Source organism: Lolium rigidum, chromosome 6 (assembly GCF_022539505.1).
Source record: "Lolium rigidum isolate FL_2022 chromosome 6, APGP_CSIRO_Lrig_0.1, whole genome shotgun sequence".
NCBI classification, from domain to species: domain Eukaryota; kingdom Viridiplantae; phylum Streptophyta; class Magnoliopsida; order Poales; family Poaceae; genus Lolium; species Lolium rigidum.
In genome coordinates this window covers 48,386,699-48,412,907 of record NC_061513.1, presented here as the reverse complement: position 1 = coordinate 48,412,907, position 26,209 = coordinate 48,386,699, and the positions used below count along the sequence as shown (strand labels likewise).

Here is a 26,209-nt window from a genome sequence, read left to right as displayed (position 1 = left end):
TGTTAATAAGCTTTTATACACCAACCAGTACTTAAAATATACATCTAAAAGGGTAAGTCAAATCCTCCTATAACCTTGCTGACTTGAAAATGTAGATGCAAAATAACATGTTAATGAAATTTTATACACCACTAACGATGACTCCCTTATCTGGAAGTGGCACAACAGCAGCAAGTATACCGCCAAAAATCGGCCTATCTCGCATCGTTCAAGGGCTCCAGCAACTGCGCTTAATGGAAGCTCGTATGGAAGAGTTGGGCACCTAACCAAGTCAAATTCTTCCATTGGCTCACCAACATCGATCGATCGTTGGACCGCCGATCAAATCGCCGAGGCGAGGCCTGCGAGCACAATGCCAAAAGCCGTGGTTTGCAGCAGCGGCGGCGGCGGACGATGCTCCCGGGGAGATCGAGGCTAGTTGCCGCGAGCTCCATGGCTGTTGCTCGCCCGTTGCCTGTCGGTTACCACTTTACAAGTCCTACGCAATGCTACGGGCAAGTCGTTCGTTTCCGAGTGCATGCCAAGGAGGAGATGCATCCATCTGGGTGGGTAAGCCTATGGAAGAAGCCACGAGAGGAGGACGAGGATCGTTGGCGGGCTTGGAGCCACATGAAAAAAATTCTTGTGCTTGTGTGTGTGTGTGAGGTGTCTGTTGTGGCCGTATGATGAGGATAGGGATAAAACGTTTGGTCTTCCCCTCAAGAGATTGCCCTTTTTCGCGTCAGATTTGGCATGAGATTCTATCTTGGCTGCGCATGTGCTGCAGGCCGCCGCAGGACGACGCATCCCTAAAACGAGTGGTGGATCGTGGCAAGGCAACACACCCCCAACCCAATGCGCAAAGGACTTACTACCATAACCCTGATGGTACCCTGGATGATCTGGAAACACAGCAACAGCTGCGTTTTCGATGGACAGCAGCCCTCCATCCGCAGCCTACGTACTACCATCAAAGACGAAGCGGCAGCCTGGGCTACAGCTGGTGCCAACGGACTGAGAGACGTGCTTCCAGCGACCTGGGATGTGCACTAATTTCCTAGCTGTAATAAACCCCTGTAACACCTCGTAGGAGGGTTGTAAACTTCTTCTATCTTTTCAATGAAATGAAACGCAAAAGAGTCCCCCAATTTCTATTACACCAACCAGTACTAAATATACATGCAAAAAGGTAAAATCAATTTTCCCTATAAAACCTTGCAGACTTGAAAATGTAGGTACAAACAATAATAAGTTAATGAAGTTTTATACACCAACCAGTACTTAAAATATACATGCAAAAAGTAAAATCAATCTTCCTATAAAAACTTGCTGACTTGAAAATGCAGATGCAACAATAATAAGTTAATGAAGTTTTATACATCAACCAGTACTTAAATATACATGCAAAAGGTAAAATCAATCTTCCTATAAACCTTGCTGACTTCAAAATGCAGATACAAAAAACAACATGTTAATCAAATTTTATACACCCACATTATTAAAAAAATACATGCAACAGCACTCAAAAATGTACATCGCGAAGAACTTGAACTACTCTAAAGTACATGACAGTGATGATTTGCGCAACTTGAACTACTCAAAATGTACATCGCAAAGAACTTGAACTACTCTAAAGTACATGACAGTGATGATTTGAGCAACTTGAACTACTCAAAATGTACATCACGAAGAACTTGAACTACTCTAAAAGTACATGACAGTGATGATTTGAGCAACTTGAACTACTCAAAATGTACATCACGAAGAACTTGAACTACTCTAAAAGTACATGACAGTGATGATTTGAGCAACTTGAACTACTCAAAATGTACATCACGAAGAACTTGAACTACTCTAAAATACATGACAGCCATCATTGGATTTGGATTTCATCTGTGGGGCGTAGGATGAACTACTAGAATCTACTACTGTTAGCAGGACAACTCGATCTGCTACAAGTGCTACTACCATAAACTCGATCTGCTACAAGTACTACTACGATAACTCGATATGCTACTTCTCGAGCTACTTCTGACAATGATCAAACAGTACAAGTGCAAATCGAGATACTAATCATCAAAATCGACATGATCCGGTGCGAATCAAACACAACAGTGGGACTAATGCAAAACTATACCAAGCCGCCGATGAGTTTCCGCCACAAAATCAACGGGCATACGACCAAAAAAATCTCCGCCACGGCCAAAATCATCTCGGCGGACGAACACCTCTAGCTATCGGGACGAAATCAAAGCACGTAAGAGGGGCGAGGGCGCGCGAAATCGAAGCACTAACCAGCGTACCGGTCGTGGATCGACGCGGGCTCGACGCGGAGACAAATCGCCGTCGCGGACGCCTCCTCTCCACCTCGAATGGGACGAAATCACACCGACGGCGAGTCGATCCCCGCGTCCACGACACCGATTCTACTCACCAGAGCAGACCTACGGCTCCCCCGGCGACGAGCTCGGCAGCGGCGCGGTGATTTAGGGGAGGAGATCCATCGATTTGGGGGAGAAGCCGAGCAGCGCGATGTGAGAGAGAGAGGAATTGGGTTTGGACAGAGAGGCGAAGAAGAAGCCGACTAGGCCACGCGTGCGGATGTCGTCGTCAGCGGCCGTTGGACGTTAGCGAGGAGGAACGCGAGCGGTCAGATTTTGATCCGACGGTTAAAACGAGAGGTCACCGTCTAAGACAAGTCAGAGACCCAGCACGTAATAGAAATTGGGTCATTTTTTCATGTGATGCTGATATTTTTTCTCCCATGGGTACCAAACGTCCATTTTTCATCTCCACGTATTCGAGAAAATCCATTATTACAAAACAAACGGGCCCTTAGTCTACCGTTGCTCACGAGGTACGTACCCATACCTAACTATACGTACCCATGCCTAACTATACCCAACTATTTAATTTACAAAACCAAACTAAACCAAACTAAACTATTGAGACTTAGCTGATTAGCAACCAAATTAAACAAACCCACATGGAGCAACCGTACCAACGCGCCCGGTTTAGCTAATAAATCAATTCTCGGGTTTACTTGGAGGTAAACATGCCACCCTAATCAAATCTAGATCGTTCGATCAAAAGCAATGAACGGTCTAAGCCAGGTTGGAAGCATCTTAAAGAAATTCTGCTGTTCAACACCTACCCAAGCCCAAGTCGACACGGCAGGCGAACGATTAGTATCACCTTGCTGAAACAGCGATGCTCACCACACACATACACATACATGCCCCACATTCCAGCGACACTGACGTGCGTCTTGACCTCGTATAATTATTCTATACTTACTGCGAGTATAATCCCGTCATTATTCTCGCGCTAAATGATTGCCATGTGTAGGACAACCAGATACAGCTACGACTATTCTAATCACTGTCTGCTTACAACACAAACCCCAATTCCACCACCACTGTCCCTCCCTCCCTCGCTGGTAGATTATTCTACTGCCGTCGACTACTTTACCAGGGGAAGAGAGGGAGAGGACTCCGTCGCCGCGAACGACGATTTGTCCCGTCTTGCTGCCCGCCCGCCCGCCTCCCTCCTCCGCCGCAGCGCGCTTCAACGGGCTCGCATCCTCCACCCACCGCCGTCTCCGCCCCGCCGGCGAACCCCCCGGTCGGCCACGCCCTCGCCGGACCCCCGAGGAAGCGAACTCCCGGCCTCGCGCGCCGCGCCCTGCGGGGCCGCCGCCACCCGCACCGCCGGATCGCCGGCGCGTCGTCCGGATCCGCGAGGCGGCGCTAGCCAATTCGGTAAGCAACTGCCGCGCGCAACTTCCCAAACGCACGCGCGCACGAACACCGAGATGAAGCGAGAGAAATTCAAATTGGCCGCACCCCCAATCTGGGGATGCCCGCCCCGATTTGCTCCCCTGCTGTTTCTTCTGCCCGAATTTTGCTGCGGCTAGTGATTTTTACCTATAGCGGGCTTTGCTCCCCAGGTGGATCTGGCTTCCGGCCTAACATTTCTCCCGACCCCATCCCGAATTACCCATGTCAGTTCAGAATTACTCCTAGGTGCTTCTGGGTCTCTGCTTGTCAGTAGCGTTCCTGTCTTAGAATTGGCTTGCGGCAGAGTAGGAAGCGATGCTGAGTTGCTGACTTGCTAGTGGCGATTTAAGAACAAAGCTGTACTAGCAGTACTATTGTAAGCTTCTGTTGATTATGGTTGGGGTATTTGAAGGAAATTCGTTCAAATTAATGTTGCAGTGACATGGAACTAATCGGTGGTTAGTAGCTTTATGCCAGTCTTGAAGTCCAAGAGAAAATGCTCTTGCTAGCCCTGCACTTATGTAGAATGTAGTGCATCCGCCACTTATGCCGGTGACATTTGGTTGATATTGGGTTTTCTGACAATACAACTTATGTGAAGTTGGAAATAACTCGCAGACTGATAGACTACCTAAGCGGGCGCCTAAGCACCCAAAGCGGGCAGCGCTAAGGCGCTGGGGGCGCTCTATTGCCTAAGCGTCCTAAGGCGGACACCTTAAAAACCATGTATAGGACAGTTATGGAGATGCAATAATAATTGCACTATAGTAGATTGGCACCATTAAGTCTATGAGGGTAAACTCCACTTGGTATTTTCTAGTTAGCATCTTGTAATGTAGATGTGGGCGTGGCTTCCTGTGAACTTTTATTCAAACCTTAAATGGGAAAGGAGCTAGAAATCAGAACTGCTATTATCTGCAGAAAATTGAAATTTAGTCATGAAGAAATGCCCATGAGTGGTATATACTATATTCGTATATAGTAACTGTATTTGTTGATTTCTCCCATGATATGCTGATCTCAAGAAAGTTAAGGTTCATCTGTTCATCCTTGTGCAACATAACAAGCTTAATTGGGACAATTTTTTTATTCTCATTGAATTTAGTATTCAGGGGCATCATTGTTCTCATGTTTGAATCACCTCATGTTTTACAGTATGGTCTGATATATCATCATTATTCTCCTTCTAGATTAGCAGCTACAAGTTCTTCAAAGGTGCTTACAACATTCTGCTAACAAGTTCCATCGCGGCCATCCCTCACAGCTGCCATGGCAAAGCCCGGCATTCTAGGCCGGAGGTATGCTCAATGCTTTGTAGTATATGGACAGTACTGATGCCTAGTGACAACTAATATATTTATTGCCGATCTTTGTCAGCAGCAGCATGCCAAGATCAAATGAGGGCATGAGGCTCATATTCTCAGCAGTTATCGGTGTTATGCTAGGTTACTTGTTTGGGATTTCCTTTCCCACTGTCAATATAACTAAGGTAAATTGGATCATTTGCATCTATTGTTTTCTTATGCCACGTACTTTGTTTAGAAAAATGCTTTAATCCTCTGGCATTTCGCAGCTTCACTTCCCTTCCAGTATTGTCTCCTATATTGAAGATAGAAACTCTGGAATCACAACACAAACATTGTTGAACCATGCATGGACATCTGCAAATAGTCACAAGAAGAACAATACTGACACAAAGTCTGATGAAATTCCAAAGGTACTTTGTCAGGCTAATACTCCCTCTGTCTCTGTATACAAGACCACTTTATATTTTGGGCCTAACTTTGACCATTAAATTTACCAAAAAAATGTGAGTCATATGCGACTTAAATTATATCATTTGATTCACGTTCGAAAGAAGTTTTCGATGATATGCTTTTAGTGAGGTATAACTCATATTTTATTGATCAAATTATTAGTCAAATTTACGCATGAAATACGAAGTGGCCAGACTGAGGGATTACTTGTTTAAACGGATTATGTTAGCTTTGTGATTTATGTCATGTACTTACATTTTTTCCTTTTTTACTTTTGCTCAAAGCAATTGGTGCTTTTTTCTGACTTGCATAATTTTTTGGGTTAGATTTCTACATTGTTATTTTGCGGTCAATGTACTATGGGTCTGCTATATGCTATATTGCTCCTGTATTTTTTATGTATGGCAAGTGAATGTTAAAAATCTGAGATTACATGTAGGATGTAAAATTGCTAATCTAGAACTTCTGCCTATGCTTGAATAGTAAGGTGCACTCTTTTCTGACCTTTCTCGTTTCTAGTAGGATTTGTGTAACCTTCTTTTTTGAACTACATGTCACAGCTGACTGTGTCTGCTCCTCATAGTCTCAAAAGATAAAAAAAATTGATATCATTGTTTTAACTTTTTGGTTAATTATTCCTTATTCAGATTTACGTTACCTCAAACCCAAAAGGTGCTGAAAGGCTTCCACCAGGCATTGTTGTCTCTGAAACAGACCTTTATCCACGGAGATTATGGGGTGAACCTAGTGAGGTTAGTTTTTGGTTCACTTTTCCAATATCAAGTGATTCCTTTAAATCTCTCTCAGACTGACACATTTGTGAACATATTTCTTCTTCGATCTATGATCGAAACATACCATCAGGATCTTACTATCCAGCCAAGGTACCTTGTTACATTTACAGTTGGAATTGGGCAAAAGGCAAATATTGATGCAGCAGTCAAAAAGGTGATTATTTAGACATGGCATGCTTAAACTGTATAAAACATATCCTGAAACTGATTTGGCAGAACTGATCAAGCATCCCAGTTGTTCACTATGTTCATACATGAAATAGTAATGATTGCTTTTCATGTTCATGCATGTCTTCTGTATAGTTCTCGGAGAACTTCACAATTATGTTGTTCCACTATGATGGCCGGACTACTGAATGGGATGAATTTGACTGGTCAAAAAGGGCTATCCATGTGAGTGTTAGCAAGCAAACTAAATGGTAAGTTAGTGATATTGTTCTATCAAGTTTTTTTTTGCAATGTTTCTAATCTGTGACTTGTTTGACTGCCCAAGTTTCATGTTTTACTTGTTATTTACCCAGGTGGTATGCCAAGCGATTTTTACATCCTGATGTTGTTGCCCGTTATGACTACATATTTATCTGGGATGAGGATCTAGGTGTTCAACATTTTAATGCAGAGGCGTAAGCACTACCACCTTGTTTCCTTTGCTTGTCACGCTGGTTTTGCTTCCGAGGAAAATAATTCCAGTACTTCTTCTTCAGGTACATCAAGCTTGTTAGGAAGCATGGGCTGGAGATCTCTCAACCTGGTTTGGAACCTGACAGAGGTCTGACATGGCAAATGACTAAGCGGCGAGGTGATCGAGAAGTTCACAAGTGAGTTATGGAACCTAAGTTGTTTTTGTTGATGCTTAACCATCACCCACCTATATTAGTTCCTTCTGTAATACCTTGTTTTGTACAGAGTAACTGAGGAGAGGCCAGGCTGGTGCTCTGATCCCCATCTACCACCATGTGCAGCGTAAGGGCTCAATCATTTAGTGTCAAATTAATTTTGACAGTCAAATATGTCTTCATATTCATTCTTTTCGAGAAATCTGCTTCACATTCAGTTTGATATGCAGATTCGTAGAAATTATGGCGACTGTGTTCTCTAGGGATGCATGGCGTTGCGTTTGGCATATGATTCAGGTGAAGTGTCATTTAGATGTCTTAGCTACTTGTGTTTGTTTGGAGTTGTGTACTTACACACTTTTTTCTGCAGAACGACTTGGTCCATGGATGGGGTCTTGATTTTGCTCTTAGGAAGTGTGTGGAGGTATTATTTTTTGCCATTATCAATTAGGCATTGGTCTCTTGAAAGTGATCACTATACATGCCAGTTAATCTCCTAAAGGTCTAGGTTAGCTTTAATTACTAGGGATCCAAAGGTGTAAGTCAGGTAGCAGTAGCACATATGAGAGATGCTACTGCTATTGTGCACGAATGCATGATTGACTTTTTCATGTCATCTTTATAGATGGCTTTGCACCATCCACTGTTATATCGATTATATCTTAAGCTATAGCTATACGCTTGCATGTGTTCCCAGCCATCCATTTTTTTACTGAGCTTGACCTTGAACTATTTTATTTGATATTGAATTGAACAGCCCGCTCATGAGAAAATCGGAGTTGTTGATGCTCAGTGGATTGTTCATCAGAGTGTTCCATCACTTGGTAACCAGGTATAGTCACTGTTCATCTCACCTATGAATCAATGTACACGTTCACTCCATTTCTGATCCTTCAGCATTTATATCTGGCAGGGCAAGTCAGAGAATGGAAAAGCGCCCTGGGAAGGGGTAAGCAAAATATTTTAGATTTTATCTATTCTTCACATTTCGTTGTGAACTTTCCCCAATCTATGAATCCTGAAATCCACCACTCACTATTCTTATTTTGGCGGCGCGCCACAGGTAAGAGGACGCTGTAGAAAAGAATGGGGGATATTCCAGACAAGGTTGGCCGATGCCGAGAAGAAGTATTACTTGGATCGAGGGATCACGCCACCGAATTCGACATCAGTTTAGATGAGTTCTTGCGGCCCATGCAGGAGTAGCCAGTATGGTTTCTGATTCGGAGACCTGCCCCTTAAGCGCTCAGTATGTTAACGAAAGCAGCCTGCCACAAGCAATATAACTGAAGCTCCAGGGCCGGATTTGTACATGGTAATATCGTGGGGGATCAAGAGTATTTTAGCAGATAGAGTGAGAGACCGCATGCTAATAATGAAACTTGTGTAATATATTTATTGTACCGACACTTGTGGTGGATGCAGAGCATCAGTTTAGTTGTACCTCTTATTTAAACACTTAGCTTACATGTTCCAAGGATTACTTGCATACATGCACGACCATGATAAGATGTATGCGGACGTCGGCTCGACTCGTTGTAGACGGGCAGGACTACAGGAGCATCTGAGCAGCTCAGAAGTAGCCGGGCTTTGCCAACCCGCCGTAGCCGCCACCGGAGTAGCCCTGAGTGGTGGTGCTCTGGTACGACTCGTAGTGTCCCCCGCCGCCGTGTTGCTGGTATGCGCTGTATTGGTGCGTGGTGCCTAGCTTGTTGCCGCCGCCGGCGTGCTTCCCGCCATAGGCCAGCTCCTCCTCGCAGTCGCTCTCGTCCTCACTGCAGTCGCTGTCCTCGTCGCTCTCGCACGGGCGTGGCAGGGCGCCGACGTGGTGGCCGCCGGCGCCGGGGATCTGGTGCTTGTATGTCTTCCCGTATGCCGCCGGCGCCTGGTTGTGGTGCACGGTCCCGGTAGCTGCACAGGCTTGTTTCTGCATCGCCTTGTTCATGACGAGAGCGTCGAACCCCGCGACGCCGTCACACGCCGGCTGGTACGCGCCGTGGCCGTGCTTCTGCTTCTGCATCGCATTCTTCTGGACAAGAGCGTCAAAGCTTCCGACGTCGCCGTACGTCGTCTTGTGCCCGCCACCGTAGCCGTACTGCTTCTGCGCCGGGGTCTTCTGCACGAGGCCGTCGTACCCTGCGACGCCGTCGACGCAACCTTGCTGGTACGCCTTGTGCTCGCCGTAGCCGTCGCCGGCGTGCTGGTACATGCCGTGCCCGCCGTAGGCGCCGTGCTTCTGGGTCGCGCTGTCATGGTGGAGAGCACCGTATCCTCCAGCGGCGCCCCCATGCTGGTACGCCTTGTGCTCTCCGTAGCCATGCTTCTGGGCGGTGGTGTCGTGGTGGAGAGCACCGTACGCTCCGGCGTCGCCCCCATGCTGATACGCCTTCTCGCCGTAGCCGTGCTTCTGGACCGTGGTGTCGTAGGGGACAGCCCCGTACCCTCCGGCGTTGCTCCCATGCTTCTGGTCGCCATAGCCATGCTTTTGCACGGCGCTGTCGTGGCCATACCCTCCAACGACGTTGCTCCCATGCTGGTACGCCTTCTCCCCACCATAGCCGTGCTTTTGCGCGGCGCTGTCGTGGCCATACCCTCCGACGACGTTGCTTCCATGCTGGTAGGCCTTCTGCCCCCCGTAGCCATGCTTCTCGACCGTGCTCTCATGGTGAAGAGCGGTGTACCCTTTGACGTCGCCTCCGTACTGGTACGCCTGGTGCTCGCCGTAGCCGTGCTTCTGCACCGCGCCGGTGCCGCCGTACCCTCCGGCGTCAACCCCATGCTGGTACGAGTGCGACGCCTTCTGCTCGCCGTAGCCGTGCTTCTGCGCCGCGCCGGTGCTGTCGTGGTGGGGAGAGCCGTACCCTCCGGCGTCAACCCCATGCTGGTACGAGTACGACGTCTTCTGCTCGCCGTAGCCGTGCTTCGCCGCGCCGGTGCTGTCGTGGTGGGGAGAGCCGTAGCCTCCAACGCCGCTTCCGTGTTGGTACGCCTTCTGCTCACCGTAGCCGTGCATGGCGCCACCACCGTGGTGGGCAGAGTACCCTCCGACCTTCTCCTCGCACACCTCCTCCAGGGAGGCGTGCTTCTGCACCATGGAGCCGGTGCACGGCGGCTTCTCGTTGACGCTCAGGCAGCTCATCTCCGTCACGACGGTGGTCACGGAGTCGGAGTTTGTGGTGTGGTAGTTCATCACGGGTTTGCTCTGGCCGTAGCCGTAGCCTCCATAGCCATAGCCGCCACGCTTGACAATCGACATGCTTAGCTAGCTAGTTTCTCTGGCTGGTTCTTTGAATGAACTCGATCACTTCCTCTTGGCTTGCTTTGTGCACGTATATGTGGCCATGCGAGGAAGGGTCTTATAGGCGCCGTGGCGAGTGCGCGAGCCATAGCATTTGTGCTCTGGTATGGGGACTTTGATATATGCTCGATCGCAGCTTTATATCTAGTCAAGCATCTGGTGATTCGAACCCAAGTTTGTAATATTGTCCATGATCAAGGCATCTTTTACAGTGACGCATATACTTTGATTATTGGGAGATAAAGCAAAGATCCTATTCGCTTGCCAAATTTGATGGCCTGATTTCCCCCTGCGCCTAGCGGTAATTATGCTTGCTTATCCTATCTTGCAGTGAAATGATTTGGTCAAGATTGTATCAAGTTTATCCTTTTTGAAGGGATCACCCCTCGATTGCTTGCGTGACACATGCTAATTTGCGTCAATCAAGACACACTTGCAAATATTCCTACGCCAACATTGTCGCCTTGTTTGTATGATCTTTGGTTCGGACGTTCAGTTTTTTTTCGAAATGGGGAAAAAATCACCCCAGCTTCTACATCCGTTAGATTATTCACAACATCTTACAAGAGCAATATAAAAGATAAAACTCGAAACCACCTCGCTAAAGGGATGAAGGGGGTGACAAAACACCAACCCACATCATCCAAACAACCAAATGCCTTTCCAAGCCGCCCAATAGCAGGTCAGAAGCACATCCAGTCAAGCAGACTCTTAACGCACGCCAACACACACGCCACAGAAATCGCTACCGCTGTCTTCCTCGCACCCATCTTCAAAAGGGATCACTGCATTGACATTGCCAGACCTACCGTCGATGTCACCAGAACACCAGACAGCTCCACCATCTTGCCCGTCTTCGATACCCTGCAGCTCCATGCCGCCACGCCTAAAGAGCTTTACATTATTACTCATTCCTAAAACTGATCTCATTTTGTTTAGATCCCTGACAGTCGTCTCTAATCGAACTCCCAAATAATCCGGATGGCATGCTAGCTGCAAAAATTCTTTGGAAAAACAAGGAAGTGGGCTTCAGTCAGGCCACATGTGATTTTGGTGCTGCATTCGCACTTTGGACCCTCAACACACTCGTCATGTTGCAGGGCGCTACGCTGGACGGCTAATGGGCCAGGGGCGCATCGCCTACAACGGTTACATATGGGTTGGCATTTGGTTCGGCCTACCAATATAGTTTTTTGGGCTCTTTTGCCATATTATTAATCTCGAAAATCTATTTATTTGATTGATTTTCTTTAATGTAATCATTTAACAATTGGATAAAACGTCCATTTGATGTAAAAATAAAATTTTCACATATTTCTAGATTCATATACTTCAGAAATATGTTCCATGTAATTGTCGGAAAATATCCTTGTGCGTAGGAAAGAAAGATTCATTGAAAATGTTCACATATTTAAAAAAAGTACTCATGTATCTTGACAACAAATATTCATGTATATTAAAGAGATGTGAAGTTTTGAAAAAAATGTTCATATGTTCAAAAAAATGTTCATGAGTTCCAAAAATGTTGTTTACGAGTAACATAATGTTGTTTGATATATTTACCAAGAAAATTATTATCCAAACAATAGTTAAAGTAATCATAAGTAAAAAAATACCTATGTGCAAAAAATGTTGTTTGTGCATTTATCCAAAAACAGAGAATGAAATAGGAACAAAAATAAAGTACTTAAATTCAGGAAAAAAATGAAAAACAGCAAAAGCCTCTTTACTGAGAAAATCAAATATCATATTGGCTTGCCACATTGGAGTTGTAAATATAAATCATAGATCATGGTTAGATTGTGGGATTGGTGACTTCTGCTTGTAGGTTAAAACAAATGGCATGGGTTAAGCATCTTTGGACCTTGGAGCGTATTTGACCAATGAACAATGATTAGGAGAAGCAAATACAAGGTGTATGCTGATTTCTATGACCCAGAAAGTTGCAATTAATGCAAAAAAACAAATTGGAAAGAAACAATCATATTTATAATCATCAAAACTAACACCAAATATGAGCAAGTACAATAAATCCTAATCAGCTGGCTATAAGAATTAAAATAGTATATTATTTCTTAGTTGGATAAGAGAGAGGGGAAGAGAGAAGGAGAGTGGGCTCTTATGAAGTTATGCAAGAGCCAGCTCTAGCACGTGCTCCTATGCATTTTGTGAGAGTGAAAGGTGAGCCATACATTGATAAAGTTCTGCATTTTTATAGCTTACTATTGTATATGTTGACTCTAAGTTAGCTATAGATAATATGACACTTGGCTAATAGGCAGTAGCTGGCTACACTATCGGAATTGCTCTAAAGTTGATTACACATTTGAGGAATCCATAGTCATTGTATCGGTTGACGGTTGAATCCAACTTTTCCCATTAATTGACTATGGGGTTCCTTTTCCTATTTCCAAATTGTTGGCTTCTGCATGATGGCGCAACCCCTTTGTAGAAACCAAAGCATGCTGGAGCGTTGAAGTTTGATGGTTCTTTGTTGCTTTGGTAGCGGCTTATTTCTGGTCTTCATACTTTTTTTACGAAAAGGATGTAGAAACCCGTGGCCTTCTCATGGTGCGCGCTTTTTAGTTTCAGCAAAAAACTTTTCCATTTCTTGCGTTTTGAATTACGGAGTATATGAAAACACCATGCCATACTTGATATCGTGTTATGCAATGGAACTGAGGAGGATGCCTCCATGTTGATCTAAAACTTGCTCCAAAGATTTATCATTTTTTAACTACAATTTCAGAACTAATTATATTTGGTGCACCTTGTGGTGACCAGGGGCACCACGCGAGATACTATCTAGCTACTTTTTACCACCACTGCCCAATGAGGGTCTTTCCAAAGTCCTTCATAATTCTAAATAGATTGTTTTAATTTTTTTAAATCTTCAAAGGATAATTTTTTTGTGCAGCTACGCCAAAACACTTTGTGATATCAAGGAGCTCTCCACGGAGCAAATTCTGAAAGGGAAACAACCGGTACTCTTCCTAGATTCGCAAGTCGGGCCTATTCCAATTAAGGATCAGGCACATGATGTTCCTTGGGTTAAGCCTCCAGCGGGCTGGGTTAAGTTAACAACAGATGGATCTTTCCGTGCAGAGGATGGCAGAGCAGGAACCGGCATGGTACTGCGGGATGATACAGGCGAAGTTATTTTTTCAGCTTGCCATTTTATTAACTCTTGCGAGGAAGCTTTTGAAGCCGAATTATTGGCTTGCTCTGAAGGTTTAGGCCTTGCCATCCAGCACTCAGCTACCAATACTTACCGACTCTGATTGCACACAACTCATATCAGCTCTGAAGAATCCATCGCAGGACCGTTCGACATTCCTGCATATTATCACAAGGTTTAAGAATTTAGCTAGTTCTACTCATGTTTGCAACTTTGTAAAAGTGGATCGTATAGGGTTAGTCACTGTCTTGCTAATTGGGCAAGGACAGAGCGCCAATCTCTTTTATCGTTCGGTTCTGGTCCTCCTGTGTTTCTCCAGGAGCTGGAATTGGAGAGCCGTGTAACCCCTTTTGCTTAACAAAGATCTAGTTTTACCCGCAAAAAAAGGATAGGTTCGCATCAGCTCTTTTCCCTAGGCACCCCACCACCACCAACCTTTTCTCCTCCCGGAACTTCAAATTACAAGGTATGGCACTAGGCACCTTTTCTGGTACTGGTACCCTTGGAAGTGGATACCTCGGCACAGTGGCACGCCTTCTACCCTCCATAGCCGCGCTTCTTAACCATGTTGTCATGGTGGAAAACCCCACACCATCCCCTCCCGCTTGTACCCTGGTGCTTTGAGATTCGCGATATCATGTGGCATCTCCTAGGTTTTGTCTAATTTGGTCGATAGATGGACCTTGCCTCATAGGATTATTTCTTGTGTCTTAACGTTCGACAATTTTCATAGCTTCATCTTCTTTCCTTCATCTTGAAACTCGTATCATTCAAGTCCTTCCGAGATTTTGCTACTATTGGTGGTCACCGGAATCAACCGCATATGGGCTAGAGTATAGATAGCTATGAGAGATGAGTTTGTTTGTGTTTCATTCGAGTAATGCTACACATACGATTTTTTTACAGAAATATCTTACGGACTCACACAACAACGCTTGAAATCCAGAGTCTGGCCCGGTTTGTCAGGAGGGGATCACAACAACCAATCATTGCAGTCCACGTTCGTCCGTAACTTTTCCGTAACCCAATCTGTCCGTAAGTTTAGTATTACCGGTTTCATTCAGTGCTGTTTACCAAAATTCGATGCCACACACACACGCACGAATCTAAGAGTGGCTGATCAATAGCTAAACATGCACGGGACCTTCCATAGTTCCATGCATGGAAGAAACACCGCGTTCAGATCTCTATGCATACTGTGCTAAGAAACAAAATCTCTATGTATACATGTAAAATGGCGTCCATTTTTCTTCAAATGAGACAATTAGAGAATTAAGAAGTATGGTGTGTGAGCACTATAAAAAAAAAGATTATATAGAACGTGAATGCATGGGAGCACGTAAGTAGAAGCTTTATTCAGGTCACGGTCTTATTCATACATAAGCTGCGGACATACACACATCATGCATGTATGTAACTGTGTACACAGTCTCACACGCACATATACATATAGCTAGCAGGCAGTCGGCCGGGCAGGCCTCATGATCGTGACGTTCTCGCAGTCTCGTTTCGTAGGTACATAGATCCTCACTTTAGCCATTTTCATCACCATCCCCCTCCTCTCTTTAGCCATAGATCCTACTTGTACCCTTGATCTTGTCACAATTGGTGGTATTGTAAGACTATTTTATATATTGATCTTAAGAATTATTTTACATGTTTGTGATTGTTTATCTTATCATGTGAGGATAGTCCTCACGGGCTAAGGGCTGAGGGCTAGTCTCACAGCATCATGTGCATCTAATTCTATATGGTTGTTGTACTCAATTTTCATTTTAAGATTTGTATGACCGTATCTCTAGGACTTAAATATAGGACTTATCAGGTACCCAAGACCCCAATGATCCATAAAGGTAATGAAGTGAGATTAGTGGTAATCTAATTGTTCTTGCGAAATCTAGCGACAGTAGGGGAAGGGGGAGTACGGTAGTATTTTGGGATCCATTAGGGAATAACGATGACATTAATCTTAATGCTTTGATCCGTGGATCACGTAATAATCCTTCGTAACCAGCTCGACTCGAGTGAATGAGTTGGACAATAGTCTGTAGATAACCTACTCGACTGACGACTGGAGTCTATTATTTACGCCGACGGTGGTTGTCGGCGTAGGCCCTCCTACGCCGATGGCTTTCCTTTGCTGATGGCCAAACTTCTCGGCACCCCTCATCGAGACATACGTCGATGGCCCCGATAAAACGCTGTCGGCATAGGGTATTGGCCGTCAGCTTACATCAAATTTCGTGTATAGTATAATAAACTGGACTTAGGTACGACGCTAATTAAGAACCTTTATTCCAGGTCACGGTCAGCTTATTTAAGCGTTGCACGCATGCACGGCCGGTACGCCCGTGCGCAACATCACACATACATTTGCTGACACGCACACACGCACACACACATCGTACGACATGATGCTAGCTCCGTGTAACCAGCTCAGCTTTTGTCGTCAGCCCTGACGAGGAAGTTCTCCTTGCGCTCATGGAACTCGCCGGTGCGGGTGTTAATGTCCTCCTCGAGCCTGCTCTCGCGCACCTCGAAGTGGCCGGAGCCACCGTGTCCGTGATGCCCGTGGTGACGGCCAGCCTTGTCGACCTCCTCCACGGACGTCTCCTTGACGATGTGCTGCTGCTTGCCGCCGCCGCGGGCCGGGTTGACCACCGACCTTACCTCATCCGAGCAGTAGTCCACCTCCTGAAAATGCTCCATTGCGATCGATGTGCTAGGCTTTGTGTATGTGTTTGTGTGTCGTATGATGATCGATGGTGTGTTGTTGTGGGCTGAGTAGTGCAGGATGGGATGATGCGTGTGTGTGCCTTTTATAGCATGGTTCAGTGCATGAGTGGTGTAGGGAATGTCCTCGTGAAAGACACGTCTACACACTGCTTTCTGCTTTCTCCACTCCCCTTTTTTGGCATTCGTCTAAGAATTTCTTGGCCAGGATCGATTCCATTTCGGCCGGGTTGATGCCTTTTGAAGTTTCAGAGAAATGGAAAGACCTGCTCACAGTCGTACGTATGGTGCTAACTCGTTCAGCTTGAATGAGGATGTATTTCAGGAAGAAGAGCCCATCTGAGAGTAGCTTACCCCCTGCCTGGCTATCTGATCTAATGTTTGTTTATGATCATTGATCAGGTCCAAAGCTTACCATCAATGACAAGCAAGGATCTGTCATATGACCCACTTAGCCTTGTTTGATACTAGGGTATCTGTGAGGATTAGTAGGAATTATCTCTTAAAGTATTGGGTAAAACTTCTACCTTCACCAAGTTTCTACAAAAACATATTTCAATCCACTATGTAAGGATGGAGTATTGGGAATTGAGAAAAATACACTATATTTAGGGAAAAGGTGGAAATAAGTAGGATTAAACTCGCTCAATGCTGTAGTACCAAATATGCTTTTGAAAATAAGTGGAGATTTGAATTTTGATGGGGATTATCCCCACTAATCCACACAAAAACTGTAGTACCAAACACGGCATTAACATTTGTCATCTCTCACCTAGCTATATGATTGCTCTGACTCATATGCGATTTTGTAAATCCAAATTAAATTTGTTAGCAACCTGATGATTAACAAGCAGAGTTGCCAAATACAATCGTCTCAATGCTCAAGTTGTCCTGATGTAGGTCACCTTCGAGAGAGATCACCAACCAGGTAATTAAGAATAAACTCATCTTTTGGGAGTGGGGAATATATACCGAGATCACCAGCCATGTAATAAACTCATCTTTTGCGAGTGGGGAATATATACCTGCATTATCAGCCAGGTAGTAGGATGGAGACAGCAAGAGGTTTGTACGATCTACTGCTAACTGCTAACTGCTAACGGGAGTATTAAATTAGAGTTGGTCGTTTGACACTCAAGTGTTTGACGGTCGTCATTTAAAAACATCTCGTCCCTCCAATCACCCTTAGCAACACAACTAACTAACTTGTACGATCGGATGTCCTTTCAGATAATTTTCACGCGAGCATCCCACCCCTTCCCTCGCTAGCGCCAGCAATAAAATTCTTACTTGCCAAAATAGTTCTCTCGTTAGTTCTAATAAGGTAGGCAATAAGGTAGGCTATGTAAAGATCACCCGAAAAAGGTAGTCTATATAAACAAATAATCAATAAAATCTTACTTTCCAATTAGAGTGTTTCTTTTCCATTGCCCGGAGCTGATTTCCTTCTTTCTCTATTGTGCATCAGTGAGGGTTCCGGCACCCAACGCCCACACATCCGCCTTTGATAAGGCGCCGCCACCACATGGTCCACTATTTACCGTCGCCCCTTGCAGTGAAGGTCGCCGCCAACCCATGATGCCCACTCTCTCCGGTGAAGCCCGTCGCCCCGCCTTTCAGGTCAGAGCCACCATGGCCGTCTTGCCTATAGTACCACGGTGCCGCCCCTTCCATGATTGTCCCACCACGAAACTCCCCAATAAACACTGGATCGTCCCCAAGAACGACCTAACTGCTCCTTCCAAATCCTTGTTCTTTATTCCGTTCACCTGTGAGAATGATCGGCGTTTCTCTTGCTATTGTTGTAGGGGAAGGAGGTGCGAGATCTGGATGTCTCCATAGATGACAAGGTTTGCAAAAGGTATTGCACCGATGCCTTGAAACCTCAGGTGGTGCTTCCTGAAAATCAAATTGTTGATACCATTATTGCGGAGGACTCGCACACATGGGATATGGATCTGATCCGTACCACTTTTGATGAGGATATAGCACTACAGATTCTCCAAGTTCCAATTAGTCGTCATGGTGGTGGTGATTTCCTGTCGTGGCCTCATACTCGCTATGGTACTGGTCAAGTCGGCTTATAATCTTGATCGATCTAACAAGTTTCATGTTGACCGTAGCCGTCGGGGTGGAGGCTCCTATTTAGGGACAACTGATGATGCAAAACAGGGGATTTTTTTTTGGATGACCAAGGTACCCAGAAAGATGAAAATTAACTTCTAGCGGTTTGCTCACAATTTTGCATTGTGGTGTTCAGTTATGCAAGCGCAACATACAAGCCTATGATGCATGTATCTTCTGCGGCAAACGATCGAGCACTCACTCCTTTTCTGCCAGTTTGCTAGTGAAGTTTGGCAGGATGTCAAGGCTGAGTATAGTGTCCACCTACACCGCTAACAATTCATGTCTCCGCGCGTATGGGATCTGTACTTTCTTCAGCGGTGTTCTAACGTGGAGGCTGCATATATTATAACAACAATGTGGCACATTTGGAATGCACGAAGCATGGATTGCTTCTGAGAGCCTAGTTCTCTCGGATCCCATACAAAGATGAAGGAAGGGATTTGACGTCACCAGCAAACGCAGAATTCTCAATCGCACTTTCCAAATCCTGTGGGCGGAGATTGGATGAGTAGTGTGCACCATCGGATTACTATACTATGACTGAGTCATATATTAATGGAAATAGTTTTCTAATGATAATGATGGTAGTCAGTCAAGATTGATCTGTTAAACGAATAGTCAGCCATCAGCCTCGTGCGTGGCCAATCAATCGCTAGGATCAGAGAAGGTGAAAACCTGGGCATCCAAATGCTCTAACAATGAAGATTAAAGCTTATATTGACATGTTTCTTCAGCATTTGTGCAAGCCAGGTACTGGCCAAAGGCGTGAGACCAAGATATCCTCAATAAAATGGTTACCGCCGTCCAGTTGGCAATGTTGGTGCATGTTTGGCTACTTGTAGCGAACACTTTAAGGGGATCACATCGCCGGAGCTAGCCGAGGCTATGACGGCTAGGCAGGCCCCATGCTTTGCTAAATCTGAAGGCTTTGAGAAAGTTTTTTTTCAATCAGACTGCCTCTCGGTCGTTCAGCGTGTCAACTCTTCAACTGCTTATCGTTTTATTAATGGCCCAGTCATTGAAGACATCAAGAAGCTGATGATATCGTTTATGTCTTGCTCTTTCAAACATATTTACCAAGAAGGAAATGTTGTTGCTCACTTGTTGGCTCGTTTATGTGAATTTCCTTCTAGATGTGTGTCACGTGGTGTGACTCCGGAGTGTCTCCCTGAGATCATTTGTAATGACATTATGATTATGTGATCAATAAAGCCTACATTTTCCTAAAATAAACTATTAATTTAAAAGAAAAATAATGCCAATTTCCCGTTCGAAGAGAACTCAACATGAATCAATGATTTTCAACTGAAACCCTTCTTTTGACAACATCAAGACAACACAATGAAGCTCCAAAGTGATGTTTCCTAACACGAACCGTGCAAGCCCTTTGTTGTCACATACAAAATCGAAGGGCGTGTCAAGGACTTCCCACACATGTGCTACGGCTACATAACCATATTTTTGCACTAATATATTGTAAGAAGTTCTAAAACAATAAACTTATTTTTCAAACACACAAGAATGATAGCTCTCGTATTTGCCACGTGCTAGTTTGCGTAAGGGCATCTCCAACAGGCCGACGCAAACATACGCTAAGCGACTGTTTGCGTCCACGGGATAGAAACATGCGTCGGGTCCCTACTCTAGCAGGGCGGCGCAAAGTGATCGAGCCATCCGCGGCGAGGCAAATCTGCAAATATGCGCCTCGGATAAACGCTACGCGGACGCGCAAAGTGTCCGCTCGCGTCTGGCGGATGTTTCATCGAGCCCGCCTGGCAACAACCCTGCCTCGATGTGTCTTCTCAGGCGCGCCAGTGACTGGCGTCATTTCGACAGTCTGCGCCACGTTAATGGCGATGCCTCGCCTGCCGAGCGACCGCCGCCCACCTCCGCCAATGCAGTAATGCCGATGTCACGCGTCCCGCGGCCGTTGGTTGCCTCCGGCCTATATAAACAGAGCGCGCGCTCTTCTTCATCATCCACTACTGCACACAAACCCTAGCCGCCACAAGCTCCACCGTAGCGTCGCCTAGCTCTTCCTGCAATTCAGCAAGCCCCGCGAGAAAGTCCATGGCGGGTCCTGGTGGGATGGTGCCGCCGAGGTGGAGCAGCTACAGCCCCACGGTCGTCGTCTTCGCAGGAGGAGCGCTGCTTTGAGTTCCTCCTCCGCATCGACAACGACCCCCTCGGCATCAAGTGGCTCCCGTACAAGTTCGCTGAGTTCATTGATGGCGTCGAGCCGGCCCAGGTGCAGCTATGGGAGGCCAGCTGCAACTCCTGCCGGTGGCCTATCGAGGTCTTGTTCGACGGGCAGGGCAAGATGTACTAGCACATGGGGTGGGACAAGTTTGCCCGCGACCTCGCGCTCGAGCTCGGCTGCCAGCTGCGGTGACCCAACATACCACTGCATGTTGTAGTATACAAGTCGTTGATATGATCTTCGTGAAGGGGCTTCTTCACAATTATCACATCCCTCAGAGTGGTACAACAGAAACATTGCAGGTCATAACACTCCAGATTATATTACATACATGGTCCTACCAAGTTGGTATTCTCACAGGTCCGATGAGAACACCTGAAGATACTATTATGATATCATTACAACTCAATATAAAGTTTAAATTGAGCTCAGCAACTTATTTAAGTACGCCACTACGCTGCTCGGCTCTAAGTTGACTAGGGTAGAACCCTGGCCCTCCACCTCATTGTCGTCAACCCCGTAGACTATCCCATAGTCCACACCTTCTACTCCTCCGGTCAGATCAGGTTCCTCGTAGACCAGTTCGTAGTCCCCTTCAAGTCCTCCAGTATTGGCTTCCGCTTCATTGTCACAGTCTAGCAAGGGTGTCGAAAGAAAGTGAGTATAGAGGTACTCAACAAGTTCAAAAGAGAAAAAGGTGTTTGATGCTCTAGCTACGACCTTTGACCAGAAAGTCTCAGATCAATACATGTTTCGCAAACATTTCTTCAAAAGATTAATTTTATATTGAAAACTATGCCTGTCAGCCTTCACAGGTTGACCAGAACTTCATGGAGTTCCTTTCCTGCCGCGTTCGTAGTTCCCTTCCCGGAACTGGGAGTGACAAGCCACAATTTAATACACTCTGCAGAGGTGCGTTACTTTTCCCATAAGAGAACTTATCCTTGTTGCCAATCGGGCGTACTTTCCCGTCCACACTTTCTTGGTGTGCGGCCCAGCATAAGAACCAAGCCAATCACTACCTTCTCCACGACCCCGCAGACCCACCCTTTTGTAAGTCTGTCCTGCCCTTTATCTATGGAGAGACCGACCTAGGCATTTGTTCTCCCCTATACCATTACAGTAGACCGTTCCGAACAATTAGTATGCCATGTCCTATACACCATAGATAGACCGACCTGGACAACCCTTACAATCCTTCATAGACTTTTAATAAGTCTGCCCTCTCCTATATCTAATGGTAGACCGTTACGGACCACCGTCCTCACCTTTACCAAAAGATAGACCGATCCAGGCAACCCTTATTAATAGTCCATTGATATGCGAGAGGGAGAAGATACAACTGACTTCCCTAGAGCCATTATAGATCGTATGGTTAACGCGCATTGTATGGCGCTAGAATCACTGGACGGCATTTGTAGTTAGTCCTAGATTAGTAGAACCCATGCAATGGAACCTCCACCATCAACACATACCATGGTTCCATTGCCAGCCACATAGTCATATTCATAATTGGAAAAGTAACATTTCATTTTCAATGCATGAGTGATAAGTATATAGCTTTGCGAGTAAAATGATAGAACATAATCAATATGGCATGAGCAAGAGTGAACTTGCCTAGTGACTGCAAGATAGTGCAGTTCGATGCGTTGGATGGAACCTGGACCTCGGGTTCTGTAAAGAAGCATCATTGTCCGGTAAAGACAATGTTATAAGATCCAAATGATGCATGAATGGTCGTGTTATTTCATGTTGAATCCCTTACCCCGTCATGATTATTACAATTTAAGGTTGAGTTAAGTATTTGTGCCTTCGGCGGTAATTTATAACTCTTTCAAATACCTTGACATTACTTATCTTAAATAAGAAAAGAATTGAAAAATAGTTGATATTTTCCTCTGCAAAATATTTATTTCAAATAAGGAATTTGAAAATTAGGGTTTTCCTAATTTTGAAAGAATAATGAATTTTGGATTAATCAGAATTTTCCCTTTTTGGAAAAATCTTAAGTTCAAAGAAATGACTTGCAATAATTGAATTTATTTTTAATTATTTGAATAATAATTATTTGAATTCATTTTTGAATTTTCCTTGATTTTTAAATCCAAGGAAAATTATAATTTAAAATTTAAAGTTTAAATTCAAATTCAAAAATTTCAAAATTTGGAATTGTATAGTAAATTCAATTTATTATTTTATTCTTGTTAAGAATAATTATTATTCATGAATCTTATTTTTCTTGGATTTTTAGAGGTTTAAATAATTTGTTTGGAATTTTGTAAAATTGAGAGCTATTAAAAATGGTGAAATTACCAAAATAACCCTGGCCCATCTAAATTAAACAACTGGGCCCGTTTGGGTCGGCCCATTTGGCCGAGCCAAACCCCCCTCGGTGGGTACCGACCCAGTCGGTCCATCCACTTACCTCTCTCGCTCTCTCTCGTGACCTAACCCTAGCCCGCAGGAGATTGCGAGGCGATGGCGTCGCCGCCATGGCCGCCGCCCCGCTCCGGCCATCTCCGGCCACCCCTGACGCCGCCATCGGCACCATCTGAACCGCCGTGCGGAGATCTATCGATCTAACCGCACGGTTTCGCCGATCTCTTCCTCCTCTGTCAGATTTCCACCCTACTCGGTGAAGGAGATATGCCCTAGAGGCAATAATAAAGTGGTTATTATTTATATCTTTATGTTTATGATAAATGTTTATATATCATGCTATAATTGTATTAACCGAAACATTAGTACATGTGTGATATGTAGACAACAAGAAGTCCCTAGTATGCCTCTTAAACTAGCTTGTTGATTAATGGATGATTAGTTTCATAATCATGAACATTGGATGTTATTAATAACAAGGTTATATCATTATATGAATGATGTAATGGACACACCCAATTAAGCGTAGCATAAGATCTCGTCATTAAGTTATTTGCTATAAGCTTTCGATACATAGTTACCTAGTCCTTATGACCATGAGATCATGTAAATCACTTATACCGGAAAGGTACTTTGATTACATCAAACGCCACTCGCGTAAATGGGTGGTTATAAAGGTGGGATTAAGTATCCGGAAAGTATGAGTTGAGGCATATGGATCAACAATGGGATTTGTCCATCCCGATGACGGATAGATATACTCCGGGCCCTCTCGGTGGAATGTCGTCTAATGTCTTGCAAGCATATGAATAAGTTCATAAGAGACCACATACCACGGTATGAGTAAAGAGTACTTGTCAGGAGACGAGGATGAACAAGGTATAGAGTGATACCGAAGATCAAACCTCGGATAAGTAAAATATCGCGTGACAAAGGGAATTGGTATCGTATGTGAATGGTTCATTCGATCACTAAAGTCACCGTTGAATATGTGGGAGCCATTATGGATCTCCAGATCCCGCTATTGGTTATTGGTCAGAGTGAGTACTCAACCATGTCCGCATAGTTCACGAACCGTAGGGTGACACACTTAAAGTTGGATGTTGAAATGGTAGAACTTGAATATGGAATGGAGTTCGAATATTTGTTCGGAGTCCCGGATGAGATCCCGGACATCACGAGGAGTTCCGGAATGGTCCGGAGAATAAGATTCATATATAGGAAGTCATATTCCAAGTTTGGAAATGATCCGGTGCATTTATGGCAGGTTCTAGAAGGTTCTAGAAAAGTCCGGAAAAAATCACCATGGAAAGTAGAGTCCCGGAGGGACTCCACCTTGCATGACCAGCCAACCCTAAAGGGGAGGAGTCCAAGGTGGACTCCCCTAGGGTGGCCGGCCAACCCACCTCAAGGAAAGGTGGGAGTCCCACCTTGGGTAGGACTCCCTCCTTGAGTAGGTTTCCCACATATGGGAGGTTTTAGTGTTGGGGTCTTATTCGAAGACTTGGACTAGAACTCTTGGTGCTTCCACCTATATAATGAGGGGCATAGGAGAGGGGCTGACCACTTCAAGCCTCAGCCTTGGCCGCACCCCTCAAGGGCCGGCGCCCAACCCCTCTCTCTCCCCAAACCCTAGCGGTCTCTCTCCTCCACCACATCCCGCACGCTTAAGCGAAGCTCCGCCGGATTTCTCCACCACCACCGACACCACGCCGTCGTGCTGTCGGATTCAAGAGGAGCTACTACTTCCGCTGCCCGCTGGAACGGGGAGATGGACGTCGTCTTCATCAACAACCGAACGTGTGACCGAGTACGGAGGTGCTGCCCGTTCGTGGCGCCGGAACCGATCGTGATCGAGATCTTCTACGCGCTTTTGCAAGCGGCAAGTGAACGTCTACCGCAGCAACAAGAGCCTCATCTTGTAGGCTTTGGAATCTCTTCAAGGGTGAGACTCGATACCCCCTCGTTGCTACCGTCTTCTAGATTGCATCTTGGCTTGGATTGCGTGTTCGCGGTAGGAAAATTTTTGTTTTCTATGCAACGTTATCCTTCAGTGGTATCAGAGCCGTGTCTATGCATAGATGGTTGCACGAGTAGAACACAATGTTTTTGTGGGCGTTGATGCTCTTGTTGTCTTTAGTTTGAGTACTTTGCATCTTTGTGGCATAGTGGGATGAAGCGGCTCGGGCTAACTTTACATGACCGCGTTCATGAGACTTGCTCCTCGTTCGACATGCAACTTGTATTGCATAAGAGGCTTTGCGGGTGTCTCGTCTCTCCTACTATAGTGAAGATTCAATTTACTCTTCTATTGACAACACTAGTATCACCGTTGTGGTTCATGTTCGTAGGTAGATTAGATCTCACTCGAAAACCCTAAACCACGTAAAATATGCAAACCAAATTAGAGACGTCTAACTTGTTTTTGCAGGGTTTGGTGATGTGATATGGCCATAATGAGATGATCATTATTGTATTGTGGCAACCGGCAGGAGCCTTATGGTTGTCTTTAAATTTCATGTTGAGTAGTATTTCAAAGTAGTTGTAATAGTTGCTACATGAGGTGAACAACCATGAAGACGGCGCCATGGACCTTGACGCTACGCCGACAATGATGGAGATCATGCCCGTTGATGATGGAGATCATGTCCGTGCTTTGGAGATGAAGATCGAAAGCGCAAAGACTAAAGGGCCATATCATATCACATATGAATTGCATGTGATGTTAATCCTTTATGCATCTTATTTTGCTTAGATCGCGACGGTAGCATTATAAGATGATCCCTCACATTAATATCAAGATAATAAAGTGTTCTCCCCTCGTATGCACCGTTGCCAAAGTTCGTCGTTTCAAAGCATCTCGTGATGATCGGATGTGATAGATTCAACGTTCATATACAACGGGTGTAAGCCATGTTGCACACGCGGAATACTTGGGTTTGCTTGACGAGCCTAGCATGTACGGACATGGCCTCGGGACAACGGAAACCGAAAGGTTGAACACGAGTCATATGGATGATGTGATCAACATGTTGATGTTCACCATTGAAGCTACATCATCTCACGTGATGATCGGTTTTGGTGTAGTGGATGTGGATCGTGTACCACTTAACAACTATGAGGGATATTGTGTTAAGTGGGAGTTCATT

The 26,209-nt window shown here is 45.2% G+C and overlaps 3 protein-coding genes across 6 annotated transcripts; 1 reads left to right on the top strand and 2 right to left on the bottom strand.

Annotated features, from left to right (window-relative positions):
* Positions 1–3,672: 3,672 nt before the first annotated feature.
* Positions 3,673–8,607, top strand: LOC124661342. Of its 2 annotated transcripts, none has more exons than XM_047199203.1 (15): positions 3,673–3,740; positions 4,949–5,056; positions 5,139–5,247; positions 5,332–5,475; positions 6,163–6,267; positions 6,380–6,463; positions 6,613–6,728; positions 6,831–6,932; positions 7,014–7,127; positions 7,216–7,272; positions 7,376–7,442; positions 7,516–7,569; positions 7,903–7,977; positions 8,059–8,094; positions 8,209–8,607. In XM_047199203.1, exons 2-15 carry the CDS (start codon positions 5,028–5,030, stop codon positions 8,320–8,322), a joined length of 1,206 nt encoding a protein of 401 aa, XP_047055159.1. In that variant the 5' UTR covers positions 3,673–3,740; positions 4,949–5,027; the 3' UTR covers positions 8,323–8,607. The 2 variants fall into 2 exon arrangements, with proteins under 2 accessions (XP_047055159.1, XP_047055158.1); XM_047199202.1 differs by having other exon boundaries at positions 5,136–5,247.
* Positions 8,516–10,483, bottom strand: LOC124661341 (glycine-rich cell wall structural protein 1.8-like). Of its 3 annotated transcripts, XM_047199200.1 has the most exons (3): positions 8,988–10,483; positions 8,831–8,954; positions 8,516–8,797 (listed from the first exon to the last, which is right to left on the bottom strand). In XM_047199200.1, exons 1-3 carry the CDS (start codon positions 10,399–10,401, stop codon positions 8,719–8,721), a joined length of 1,617 nt encoding a protein of 538 aa, XP_047055156.1. In that variant the 5' UTR covers positions 10,402–10,483; the 3' UTR covers positions 8,516–8,718. The 3 variants fall into 3 exon arrangements, with proteins under 3 accessions (XP_047055156.1, XP_047055155.1, XP_047055157.1); XM_047199199.1 differs by having other exon boundaries at positions 8,516–8,954; XM_047199201.1 differs by having other exon boundaries at positions 8,516–8,963; positions 9,063–10,482.
* Positions 10,484–15,887: 5,404 nt separating this feature from the next.
* LOC124665384 lies at positions 15,888–16,409 on the bottom strand. Its single transcript, XM_047202797.1, has one exon. The coding sequence runs from the start codon at positions 16,328–16,330 to the stop codon at positions 16,058–16,060; it is 273 nt and encodes a 90-aa protein (XP_047058753.1). The 5' UTR covers positions 16,331–16,409; the 3' UTR covers positions 15,888–16,057.
* Between the last annotated feature and the right edge of the window lie 9,800 nt (positions 16,410–26,209).